At 38.6% G+C, this 14,105-nt stretch overlaps 1 protein-coding gene and 1 long non-coding RNA gene across 3 annotated transcripts in view; one reads left to right on the plus strand and one right to left on the minus strand.

Annotated features, from left to right (window-relative positions):
• tmem131 (transmembrane protein 131) overlaps positions 1-3,599 on the minus strand; it is a 199,055-nt gene extending 195,456 nt beyond the window's left edge. Inside the window, exon 1 of the mRNA XM_039744684.1 lies at positions 3,453-3,599. Coding sequence (XP_039600618.1) covers positions 3,453-3,576 — 124 coding nt within the window. The 5' untranslated portion in view covers positions 3,577-3,599. The remainder of the gene's footprint in view (positions 1-3,452) is intronic.
• A 159-nt stretch (positions 3,600-3,758) lies between these two features.
• LOC120523402 overlaps positions 3,759-14,105 on the plus strand; it is a 51,052-nt gene continuing 40,705 nt past the window's right edge. Inside the window, exons 1-2 of one of the 2 annotated variants that reach the window (XR_005632615.1) lie at positions 3,759-4,193; positions 11,968-11,977. This is a non-coding gene — a long non-coding RNA (uncharacterized LOC120523402). The remainder of the gene's footprint in view (positions 4,194-11,967; positions 11,978-14,105) is intronic. The other variant, XR_005632616.1, reaches the window with a different exon arrangement.

A 14,105-nucleotide genomic window follows, 5' to 3' on the forward strand; every position in this document is an offset into this window, starting at 1 on the left:
GCGTCACAAACGGTTTTACACGCTACATACAGCGATTCCCATCCGCGACCAACATGCTTCCTCTTAGATGGTCCTGCAGGAACAGGAAAAACCTTTGTCTACAAAAACTTGATTCATACCATACTAAGAGCATAGTGTTTTTGTTGGCTTGCCCGCCTGCCTGACTGTTACCAGCATTCACCGCAATGTACTGGAGTATAAAACTATCGCAAGCTGCTACCTCACAAACTGTCCTTATGCCCCGGATTTCCCCGACCCCATCAGATTCAAATTTGCCTTTTACTTTTACACGCAGACAATTTCCTGTTAGATTGGCCTTTGCAATGACAATAAGGCACAGGGCCAACTTAGATATAGGCCTGTATCTGCCAAAACCAGTTTTCAGTTACGGACAATTGTATGTTGCTCTCTCCAGAGTTCCATTATTTCATTCACTCACAGTTGTATCCTTAAACACAGCCCTTTGGACAACTGTGTCTTTCAGGAAGTGTTCACCCATCAATAAATTATGCGGCGTAGCGGGTTGGCTAGTTAGCGACTGTAGATTAGATCAATATAACCTATGTGGTCTGATCTGTGATCAGAAGATATTAGCCACTCACTCAAACTAAGTGGAAAAAAACTACTTCTCAATCATTGTATAACATAAACTCCCTATTTCTTACAAAAACACTAACAATTCACACATCAATAACTAATCCATCTCAGCACATACAATCACAAAGAAAAAAATCAATCAAAAAAGCCAGCCCAACAGAGTAAATGAGGAAAAACACTTCTACCAACGAGCCATGGCCCAGAAGCAAGAAGGAAGAAAACAGTCTACCAACCTTCTTTAGTGCCTTGTGCTGCATGACAGATTGCTTCCCAGGTCCTCCCTATGTGGAGTTTGCATGTTCTCCCCGTGTCTGTGTGGGTTTCCTCCCACAGTCCAATGACATGCAGGTTAAGTGCACTGGCAATCCTAAATTGTCCCTAATGTGTGTGTTTGTGTGTGCCCCGAGGTGGGCTGGCACCCTGCCCAGGATTTGTTCCTGCCTTGTGCCAGCTGGGATTGGCTCCAGCAGACCCCCGTAACCCTATGTTAGGATATCTGGCATGTCACTTATTCCGATTCAGACTGCACTTTCTATCCACAAAGTGGAAGAAGATGTTTAAGGGAAAAAAAACAATATACTGTACAATGAAAAGGAGAAACAACTAGAAGACTTGCATGGCACCTCAAGAGTCAACACTTACAAATGACAAAAAACACACATTTTAAACCTTAATTCTGGTCTACAGCCACCTAAAAATTGTACTAATGCAATTTAAAACTTTAAATTTTAAATATTTAAAACTATTTAAAAATTACAAAGTATTTTCATGACAGACTGAAGAGGTAGATCAACTCATCCCTATGTCACATTTTTATTTTTTAATCAGCTGTCTATGGAGATATGTAGGTACGAATGTCATTGTGCTATGTACACATGGAAATAAACATGACTTGACCTTTAGGTGATTTGAACAAGTCCACGTTTGTTACAGCTTAGAAGATGCCAGTACTTTATACTTTAGGAGGTGCACACACACATACACACAAGGTCAGTTTTGACCTTGCCAATGAGGTTATGAAAAGGTCTTTGGATAAAAACGCACATGGACAAACAAACAAACAATAGAGAAAACACCTTGATATGGACACAAAGCATTGTAAGAAGGTAAACATACCAGCAGGCAGCAAAGGATTATTAGTAACCCTAACGATACTATTTGTAAACTTTCCTTTAGAGAACTTGGGGTTTGAATTTGCTTTATAATTCAGCACATTCTCCCTATTGAACTAAGGAGTTGCAGTCCCTTATTTGAATGTGGATTATGAAATAATCACTTTCAAGATATAAACTAACCTGCCTCCATAACCAGTTCAAAACAGGTGTTTTAACACTTAAACCATATCAAAGTTGTATTAACTTAAATATGTAAATAAAAAAAGGATTTAAAAGGGAATTTAAAAGAATTACTCAGTATTTTAAACAAAAAAAAAGCAATCTGTACATGTCAACCACTGCAACTCTCAAACCTGGCTTGATCTTGGATCCTACACAAACAGGAAAGTTTAAAAAAAAAAGTCACCTCTTTTTAATCTTCCTCTCACTGATACAACCCAATATACCATATATTCAATGTCTCCATTTTGCTGACCATTATGACACTGAATTTGGACTGGAGGTCCAATATGTATATCCGCGTGTCTTCGATGAGAATACTTTTTTTTTTTTAGCCTGTGCTGTCAGATAACCCGTTATCCTTAATTTTACTCTGACATTTTCCAGAGTGTTTCCGTATGACCAATCAAAAATGAATATTTCTGCTCACTTTTTGCATGGTTCGGCTCCTAAACAACACTGAACAAGGAGACACTGAAAAAGGACACACGGTTTAAAATTAGCTTTAATTCACCATGCCTTGCAACAGGAATCGATTGGAGCCAACGCCTGCGTTAAAAGTGTCACACTATTGATCTATTTGTCAAAACAATAACCCGCAAATCTACTGTTGATATGTAAAGGCTTGGTTTTCTTGACAACACCAGTGTTGTGTTACATACAAATCTACTTCAAAAAATTAAACTTAAATACAATCAAGATTGTTAACCCTTTGCCCAATTTCTGATATGAAACAGTGCTGCCATAGGCATACTGTACAAGCCTACGCTAAAAGTCAATCCTAGTTTACACTTAATTACTGTTATCATGCACGTTACTGTCTCTCTATGCTGTTCAAAAATCTGGTATAAAGTACTTTCTAAAACGCACCATCAGACTATAAAAGGCGATTTAAAAAACAAAACATAAGATGTGAGCTCCTATACATCCAGTCCCGAGAACGTGGAACTGGAGATGCAGTCGTGCAGCTTGTCAAGTTCGTCCTGTGTGACCCAAAAAACAGCCCGCACAAGCCTGTCTACAACTTTAAAAGGCTCAAGCTGATCCATGCCACGTTGATTTGGCAGATCTGATCGTGGCCGTGATCTGGATTTGCTTTATTATTTTTGGCTCTCCCGTTTAAATTGTAAAACTCTTAGTGTTGCAAGTGTGTGCTTCTCGCACTACGACGCATAATACTTCCACTCAGTAGTTACTAACACACTGGCTCACAGGCCGCGGTGACTCCACCGAGCCGGAACTGCATTCACTACACTGACAGCAAGGCAAGAACGACAGTTCGCTCTACGAAGTTACGATGTCGCCTTTCAGCGAGGCTGTTACTTACAGTTAGACCCGACAGCTTCCAGAGAACCAAGACCCTCGATGAAAACTCGCGTGCTTGCTACATGTTGTAGCGCGAAATCCAGAGCTCTAAACGGCGACCGCTGAAAAAGCCACCCCGACAGAGTAAATGAGGAAAAACACTAACACCAACGAGCCACGGCCCAGCAGCAAGATGGAAAAAAACAGTCTACCAACCTTCTTTAGTGCCTTGTGCTGCATGACAGAAAGCCATTAAAAATAACCGAAATACTCCTAAACAAGCAGCTTTATTCCCCAGTTGTGAGAGAGGGCAAACCACTAACAAAACCCTCTTCGCCATACTGCTGTATCACAAACACTATGTAGGAAACAGGGTTTGCGCGCTGATATAAGCAAAACTGTATTGCCTACAGCGCCCCCACGCTGCTTCTGGATAAGAATAAAACTACAAATGACACTCATATACTTCAGTCCTATACAAGCACACTTGCGGAAGTGACGTCATTAAACGGTGACGTGAGCCTTCTATAACTGTATTTACTAAAAGAGATGCGCAATTTTACCACGTAGCAATCTGGGAAAATGATATCTGTCCGTTTCAGTTAATCGCTTATCAAACTGCTTCCAGTTAACACATTTATTAGCATCACGTATTATGAAGCTTAGCATGTGCAAATGTTAATATAAGAATATTCGTTTCTTCGGATGCCGTGCGATGAACTGGAGTCCCGTCCGGAATGTGTCCCTGCCTTGCTGAAGATGCTGCGGGATTAGGCTTCGGTCTTTGTGAACTTGACTTGACTAATGGGGTTCTGAATGTTTGTTGGGTCTACGTAATTGAAGGATGACGAAACACTTGTTAACTGTTGGACATTGGTTAGTCATAGTCCGGAAATTCGAAGGGACTCAGCGATCGCCTCCGACTCACGTGAAGAGCACGAAGGTTTTACCTAATAAGTGAGTACTGTATTCATTTTAGTATTAACCCTTTAGCACTGGCCACTAGGAAATAAACCTGCACATCAAGAGTGTCCAGAAAAATAACCAGAATAACCAATGTACTCGTGAATACTGTATACCGAGCAGTCGCACAATATCTGCAAAAAGAACTCTCATAAAATGTGTATACCTAACTTTTACGTATGCAGTTACCTGAGAGAGAGAAATGTTGCAACGATTAAAGCGCTAAATTTGGCAAGCAATGGCCGATCTGTTGTGTGTGAGAGATTCCCCAGCAGAGCATTTGCAGATCTCATATTCTAGCATGGCATCCCTGCATGATAATCCACTTAATCAATGTAAATATTTGAGGTAATATGTCATGTCACAATATTTGCTGTACGTTTCTAATACAATAATCTCTTATTTTACAATGACATCACAACGTGGAGTTCAGTTTTATCAAAGTATTACGTTATTCTAACATAATATTTACGATATGTTTCTGAATTATCCATCCATTTTCAAACCCGCTGAATCCGAACACAGGGTCACCTAACTTGCCAACCCGCTACGCCGCATAATTTATTGATGGGTGAACACTTCCTGAAAGACACAGCTGGAGCCAATCCCAGTGCACAAGGCAGGAACAAATCCCGGGCAGGGCGCCAACCCACCGCAGGACAATTTAGAATCGCCAGTCCACCTAACCTGCATGTTTTTGGACTGTGGGAGGAAACCGACGCAGACACGGGGAGAACATGCGAACTACACGTAGGGAGGATCCGGGATGCGAACCCGGGTCTTCTAACTGCGAGGCAGCAGCGCTACCTCTGCGCCATTATGCTATTTAAAAATTATATATTTTATTTTAAAAACAAACAAAAATAGATGAATCAGCAGTCATGTTTTCTCAATAAAATCTTGATGCAGTATGCAGTAAGTCTTTCCCTGTTTCAATAGACAAAACAATGTAAAGTTTTTATTGATGTTTTTTGATAATTTTAGATTTAAGTATTACAAACATTATTTTGCAGCACATTGAAAACGTGGCAATAGCTAGTGGGAACGCGTTAGCTCTAAATGCTTTAAATGCTAATAGTGTAAAGTAAGTTAATTTTCGCAGAGCCTGTTCAGATTTATATCTAGCATCTTAGTACAACACAAAGAAACACCTGTCATCTGTCAACCTTGTCCAAGCATAAAGGTGAGAGATCTGGCAGCACTGGTAAACCTAGGGTCAATAATATTCACCCCACATTTCCAGATCACCTGATGGAATTACTTCACCCATCAGTGAAACACCCAAGCTTACACTTACCCCATCAGAACATCTGATATCAGAAAAATGTAAGAGTCTAGGCCAGATTAAAATTGACAGGTTCTTTTCTTATTCATTTAAGTACACAGCAATATACAATAAACAATTATATGAATGTATACATAAAATACAATAAGCTAATTTCTTTCCTATGTAATATAGAGCATCTATATCACAGTTAAAATAGATCCTGCATCACTATTCTAGAGATTCTGCCCTACTCTGTTTAAATGAGTAGTCTGTTGTAATTCGATAATAATCTGGACTTCATAATCTAACTTTTAAAGAGATTGTTAAATATGTTTTCTGTTCCTTACATGAATAAATGGAAAGCTGCCATGTAGAGAAGCTGAACTCTGGATTCCATCCATTCATTTTGAAGATGAGTCACATTCATCTTTTTGCTGCCCCACCTTCACTTGAAAGGATAAAGTAACACTAATTAGTGCATCTGTTGCTTGGGCAGCAAGGTGCAGTAGGCATTGTACTTGGACATCATCTGATATGTTCCACAATATTAATGCTGATGTCTCTATTCATAATAAATATATGGGCCTATTAAACTTAAATGTTTTTCCAACACACAAATTATGTAAGACAGATTAGGTATACTGTATAAAATGAAAAAATACATTTCTATTCAAATAATTATACATTTATTCAGTTTCTAGCAACACAGTGTAAAAGTAGTCATTAGAGGCCAAGACATTTCAACTTACTTTTGCTTTGTAAACAGTGATGAGGAATAGTGCTGAATGACTAATTCTTTTTTGTGTTGTTATTAAAGGGCGCAATAGCTGGAGATTTACTCATTGCTTTAAGTTTTTCTGTTTTGTATGTTTTCACTCTTAAAACAAGAAACGTTTCTCCATTGGAAAAAACGTGCATTTTTAACCTAGAGAAAATCATTCTCAGAAGATATTAATTATACTGCAAGCTATTGAAAACAAGAGCAGATTACTGGAACTTTTTAAAACAATTTTTATGTAATCAAAAATACAGCTCTGGAAATATCTGTCATGGTATGGTAGTGCATGAGTGAACAATGTAAACCTGTAAAAAGGATCCTGCTTTCCCCATAGACACTATCAAAATCAGTACATTAGAATTTTGTCTTTTTAGCACTCTCTATGTTATCATGGCAATTTTAGTACACTGGTAGTTTGGGAAATGTAATGACTTATGGTTGGTATCAGGGGAAATGAAATCATTACATTATTGTTAATTAAAGTAATTTTGGTTTGGAAGATGGGTTACTGTGATTCCTTTATAAAGTGATAACTTCTGAATAATAAAGACAGTCTACAAGAATAGAAGAAAAAAATCCATTAGTTAGAAAGGTATGATGTGGATGTTCTTGCTATTATAAGAAACACTCCTGACTATAATGAAGTGGTAAAATTTCACACTAACAAATAAGTGGTTAAGTGGGATATATTAAATGTTATCAATCTCAGCTGGTGTGATCACAACCACATAAAAGGCTCAGTTACATTTTATCAAATAGCTTCTCCAAGGATTAAAAGGGCGCTATCTGGAGTTTGGATAAAAGCAAACTGGAAAGGTTTCAGAACTGACCTGCTTCCATAATACAAGGAATGTTTGAGTTCTTTTAAATATGTTGCATAGATCTCATGAAGACTCTAGGTACTATGGCAGTTTTGGTACTGTGGAAGACTGGCATAAACTTATTTCAGATGCTATCTAATGCTGGATGGGTTTCATCTGATACAATCAGAAGGACTGAAAAAGGCTGGAGGGAGCCTGAAGATTATTGTGAATGAGCAATGAGAACACTACAATTAGAACTAAAATGTGTCACTGCCTATGGTAATAATTTACGTCATTCTTATTATTTTTTATTAACTCAGCAACAGAAATGATTCACTCTTTTATCAATACTCTAGTGATGACTTGTTCTGACCCTAGAATGCTAGTGACTTCAACTCAGGAACTTTGGAAGGAACAAACATCTACTAAGATGTTCAATTTGTGTACAAAACAAGCTAGACCTGCTCTATTCAAAATGTAAAACTGTGATACACCTGGGTTTGTCTGGCTACACCTTACTTATATCTGTTTGAGGGATTGTGGTTTGTTATAGTATTATTTTTCTTGAGCTTCTCAAAAGTTTTAATTTCTCCTTGGGTACAAATAAAGTATCTATGCAAGAGCTCTAGTTTGATGAAAAGAAGGGAACAACACTTGAATGGTGTAGTGGTGAGGGGAAGTGGAACAGGGAGAGCAAGTCTGCTGCTGTGTAACATGATGCCCTCACAGTTACAGTTTGAAAGTTAGAAGACCTCTTGGTCATCTGTGTGGAGGAAATTCATTATAGCTCAACTTAATACAAACTCAGAGAGCAGCATTTCTGTGATAAGATATGAAACAGAGAGGGGCAGGGCTTTTAAAGGAGTTGTTTCGGTGGTGACAGATAGCAGTCTAGCAAGACCTTGCAAATACAAATCACCACTGCTTATACTAGGATAATTTAGATTTGGCAATTAAAGAATAAATTCTGTATTTTTGAGGTCAAGATCGTTTTTTTTTTCTCACAAACATTGTGAACAACACAGAATATTGTGTTGTTAATTAAAGCACAGTTTATAATTTGCAGATCTTTTCCTTCTCACCCCAACTTCTTCCAATGGTCAGACCCTTCCCTATATACACACCATCTCTACTATATCAACAACTCCCTGTGTGTATTTTACTTCTACCAATGCAACTGGTATGGCCAGTGATAAGTCACACAGGAAAAGCAGTGGGACCAAATGGAATTAGGTTGAGGCCTGTGCTAACCATCATTGGTGTATCTTTTTCTAGTTATGTAGTCTGTCACTGAAAAAAAAAATTATGTTTCTATAGTTGTTCGATCTGACGCTAATAAAAATAATAATTACATTTATATAGTACTTTTCTGGCTACTCAAAGCACTTTAAAAAGGCCGTGGGGAGCCACTTCAACCACCCTCATTAAGCAGTATCCACCTGAATGATGCAGTGGCAGCCATTTTGCACCAGTTTGCTCATCACACATTAGCTATTAGGTGGTGAAGGGGTGAGTGACATAGTTAGCCTTTTTGAGACAGGGGATGATTAGGGGCCAGAATAAGCAAGGCTCGGGCAGTTTTGCAAGCGCATCAGGAAACACCCTACTCTTTGCAAAAAAGGCCCAGAAATATTTTATAGCCACGGAGAGTGAGGACCTTGAATTTTATGTCTCATCTGAAGGATGACACTATTTTTCAGCACAGTGTCCACATCACTGCACTGGGGAGATCCACACACAAATCTCATGGTAAGCACTCCATGCTGAGGCTCCAAGAAGTGCAGCTACTGTGGGAAATTGTCTATATTGTTCTTATTCCAAAAAAAGGTCAGCACCTCTTTACCTAAAGACTGCAAAAGAGCAGCCCTTATGCCCTGCATTATGAAGACCTTTGAGAGACTAGTCCTAGACTGTATGAATTCTCTTGTGAAAGATCACTTGAACCCACTACAGTTTAACTGTTGGACAAAGATTAGAGTGGATGATGCAATTACCAATCTGTTCCACAAGGATTATCAATTCTTACATAGACAAAGCTAGTAGCTGGTAGCATTGCATCCACAAGTCAGGAACTCAGTGCCTTAACTTCATTAATAAACTTTCCAAAAGACATAAATGATCAGGAGTGAAACTGTATAGAAATGACAATACAGCAATTAGAGTTAACCATTTTAGAAGTTATATAACTCATATCTACAACAGTAGTGTCAAGTCTAAGGCAATATATCAACTACATTATAACATTTACAAACTTTAAATGTGCTTAAACATACACTTACAGTCATTCATTTCTGAGGCTACAACAGCAGTATTTGTAAAGATCTGTGGCAATCCAGCCACCATAAAAAACCTAAAATTTGTTCCATCTGAACTAGTGTGGTGCTGAGGTGTCACTCGTTGCATGGCTGCACTTGGGTCCTGCTCTGGAATCCTGAGGTGGTTTGTCATGTGGTTGGTGTGGCAACACACTGTATTAGTGCATGTTCCTAACCTCTCTCTCTCTCTCTCTCTCTCTCTCTCTCTCTCTCTCTCTCTCTCTGTGTCTCTGTAGATTACAGGTGCTTGTCATAAAATTAGAATATCATGACAAAGTTGATTTATTTCAGTAATTCCATTCAAAAAGTGAAACTTGTATATTAGATTCATTCATTACACACAGACTGATGTAATTCAAATGTTTATTTCTTTTAATTTTGATGATTATAACTGACAACTAATGAAAGTCCCAAATTCAGTATCTCGGAAAATTAGAATATCAATTTAAGACCAATGCAAAAAAAGGATTTTTAGAAATGTTGGCCAACTGAAAGGTATGAACATGAAAAGTATGAGCATGTACAGCACTCAATATTTAGTTGGGGCTCCTTTGGCCTGGATTACTGCAGCAATGCAGCGTGGCATGGAGTCGATCAGTCTGTGGCACTGCTCAGGTGTTATGAGAGCCCATGTTGCTCTGATAGTGGCCTTCAGCTCTTCTGAATTGTTGGGTCTGGCATATTGCATCTTCCTCTTCACAATACCCCATAGATTTTCTATGGGGTTAAGGTCAGGCGAGTTTGCTGGCCAATCAAGAACAGGGATACCATGGTCCTTAAACCAGGTACTGGTAGCTTTGGCACTGTGTGCAGGTGCCAGGTCCTGTTGGAAAATGAAATCTGCATCTCCATAAAGTTCGTCAGCAGCAGGAAGCATGAAGTGCTCTAAAACTTCCTGGTAGATGGCTGCGTTGACCTTGGACCTCAGAAAACACAATGGACCAACACCAGCAGATGACATGGCACCCCAAACCATCACTGACTGTGGAAACTTTACACTGGACCTCAAGCAATGTGGATTCTGTGCCTCTCCTCTCTTCCTCCAGACTCTGGGACCTTGATTTCCAAAGGAAATGCAACATTTACTTTCATCAGAGAACATAACTTTGGACAGCAGCAGTCCAGTCCTTTTTGTCTTTAGCCCAGGCGAGACGCTTCTGACGCTGTCTCTTGTTCAAGAGTGGCTTGACACAAGGAATGCGACAGCTGAAACCCATGTCTTGCATAGGTCTGTGCGTGGTGGTTCTTGAAGCACTGACTTCAGCTGCAGTCCACTCTTTGTGAATCTCCCCCACAGTTTTGAATGGGGTTTGTTTCACAGTCCTCTCTAGGGTGCGGTTATCCCTATTGCTTGTACACTTTTTTCTACCACATCCTGTCCTTCCCTTCGCCTCTCTATTAATGTGCTTGGACACAGAGCTCTGTGAACAGCCAGCCTCTTTAGCAATGACCTTTTGTGTCTTGCCCTCCTTGTGCAAGGTGTCAATGGTCGTCTTTTAGACAACTGTCAAGTTAGCAGTCTTCCCCATGATTGTGTAGCTTACAGAACTAGACTGAGAGACCATTTAAAGGCTTTTGCAGGTGTTTTGAGTTAATTAGCTGATTAGAGTGTGGCACCAGGTGTCTTCAATATTGAACCTTTTCACAATATTCTAATTTTCCAAGATAGTGAATTTAGGACTTTCATTAGTTGTCAATTATAATCATCAAAATTAAAAGAAATAAACATTTGAAATACATCAGTCTGTGTGTAATGAATAAATCTAATATACAAGTTTCACTTTTTGAATGGAATTACTGAAATAAATCAACTTTGTCATGATATTCTAATTTTATGACTAGCACCTGTATGTACTTCTAACTGGCTTCCCATTCAAAGGAAAAATGAGTCAGAGAAAACTCCTTCCTGACCTTTCCTTATAGCATTCAAAACAAAATTGCTACACATCAGTACTAAAAACATAAAACAAAAGCACAAGAGCATACCTTTAATATGGGTAGTTTAATCCTTCACATCTTCTACAACTCTGTGTTGGCCAGTGTGATTTTTCCATGCTGTTGTTTGCAAGGCTTGTAATATCACTTCAAAAGAGCCCAGCCGAATCAACAAGCCAATTTAAAGGACAGGCTCAGTTATGCAACACCATCCTGAACTCCTGGAGGAAGTAGCGAAGGAGAGACTTAAATCAAAATGGAGTGTTATTATGAACAATTCTGCACAAGAAACGCTACTGTGGTTCCATTATACAAATGGCAGCATACCTCTTCAAAGCCTCATAATCTTACTGTTAAGCTCATCACTCTAAAATGGTTTGGAAATGTGATACCTGTGAAAATAAAATAAGTAAATACAGAGTTGATAGCTTTTATCTGCCCCATTTCAGTAATCTGTGAAGCTATGGCTTGTACCACTTAGAAGGGCAAAGCAAGGCATTAGTGTTAAGAAATGTGCCACTGCAACTAACAATATCAATATAATGAAAGTTGTCTGTTTCCTCTCTCCACTTAGCTAGTTGTCCGAGGTTGTCTGCTACAGTCTATAAATTTAATTATCTGTTTTTTCTGTTCTTTCTCTTTTTCTCTCTTATTTGATCTATGCGCTCAGGCTCAAACAGGTAAGGTTCAGCAAAAAAGCTAAACATTGCATCTTCCTTGTAACCAAACATATCCATAATTGCTTGTCTAAATGTCATTGCAGAAATGTATAACCTGAGTGCTTAAGTCACTATCAAAATATGATTGCAACTGTAGCATGTGAAGTTAGCTACTAGAAAGGTAAACCCGAAGGGGTGAAAGGCTGTTGGGTATTGATAGGGGAAAGAAGTGAAGTGTGTAGCCAGACACACAAAAATGTGAATATAATAAGAATATAAACTTTCTGATGTGTGTTTGTGTGCTATCCCAAGATTTGAATCAGTACTCAGGATCATTTATAGGTTTGATTTGGACATATTCAGTAAATTTGAAAGATTTTATTTTCAAATTTCATGTGAACTACTGGGGCATAGTACTGTTTTTTTTTACTGTAATTTAAAAATAATGCCTCACTTAAAAATGTAGGTTTTTTATTCAACTTAAAATCTTTTATAGAGCACATCTCGTTTAAAATTGTCCAAAATTTTTCCAGGGCTAGATCCAACCTACGAATGTTGCAATCGAGCTCCAGCTTCACTGGGCCATGTGTTTTGGGCGTGTACCAAATTAACATCATTCTGGACAAAAATCTTTAAATGCCTATCAGACAGCCTTGGTATCACAATCACTCCTAACCCATTAACAACTGTGTTTGGTGTACTCTGTGATGGGCTTAAAGTGGAGAAGGACAAACAAACTTATTGCATTCACTTCACCATTACCATGTAGACTTATCTTACTCAACTAGAAGAATCCTAATCCACCTCTTATAAATCAGTGGGTAACTGATGTTATATACTTCTTGAAATTTGAAAAAATCTAATTCTCACTTAGAGGATCTGTTCAAAACTTTTTTAAAACCTGGCAGGAACTAATCAGTAACATTTCAGAATTAGAATTTATATTGGGGGAAAAGAGTCCTTTCTCTCTTGACTACTCTCAACAGTTTTGCTCTGGCTGTTGGCTTTCCTCTTTCCCATATGTGGGAGTTGATTTGAATTAATTTTGTTAAGTTTGACTTGATTGTATGGAATGTTATATGCTTTTAATAAATTCACTAAAAGATCCAAAAAAATGTAGGTTTCAAGGATAAATAGACGCATGCCACAAAGGTGAAAAAATAATTTTGACTTATCTATTCTAAAACAGACACATAGTGACTTTCAAAGTATACACCCTCTTGAAAACTTTAAATGTACAAGCACAATACAAACAGCCCATGTCCATATAATTAAATACCACAGATCCCTGCAGTCTTTCCTCCCCTCAGCTGGCTCACAATCTGTGCCATCTCAGTGAGACTGGGTGGTTCACAGCTAACTGGAGGATCAACCTCAAGAACTGTGGACCCAGAGATAACCAACATCCTAGCATTGCAACCATATTTTATAACATGGACATAGTTTTGGATCGGTGCTAAACCTTTGACTTCCGTATAGATATCAATACCAGTACCAAAATGGTGGCGAAGCAAAAAATGGAAAACTCTCCTACAGCCACCTGTCTCACAGCTGCTTCATTACCCCAGGCTGCAAACAAGCATGCCTCACTTACACTTAACAGTGTCCATTCCTTGGTGTTCAATGCTTGGAGTGTCCAGTGTATTAATATAAATATATATGTGGTGATACTTGATGTTTCAAGCTTTATGCAATATGTATATTCAATTTAACAATCAAACCCTTCAAGTTCCAATCATGCTAATAAATGACTGCGCACAAGGCAGTTGAAAATTATTAAAAGAAATAGTACAGTGGATCCATGCTGTTATTTTAAGATTAGTTCCTTAACAAGAACACAAGGACACAGATGGAAGCTCATTAAGTTTTAATAATTCACTGTTGGGTAGAAGTAACACCCTGTTTAATAACAAAACAAGAAAAAAGGCTTCCATAGTAAAATAAACCAGCCAAACAGCCAAAGAAATTATAGCCTTCTGATTGGCTTTCTGCTAAGGGTCTACCTGTGGAGCTCCATGCTATAGTAGGCTCAGGTCAAGACTGAGACGTCTCCTTCTAGACCGCCTCTCAGAGCAGTGAGGGCAAGGTCTATAGGTTCCTCGGGAAGGACAAGACTGTTATTGACATCACATCCAGGAGTGGTATTGCA

Source organism: Polypterus senegalus, chromosome 2 (genome assembly GCF_016835505.1).
Source record: "Polypterus senegalus isolate Bchr_013 chromosome 2, ASM1683550v1, whole genome shotgun sequence".
NCBI classification, from domain to species: Eukaryota; Metazoa; Chordata; class Cladistia; order Polypteriformes; family Polypteridae; genus Polypterus; species Polypterus senegalus.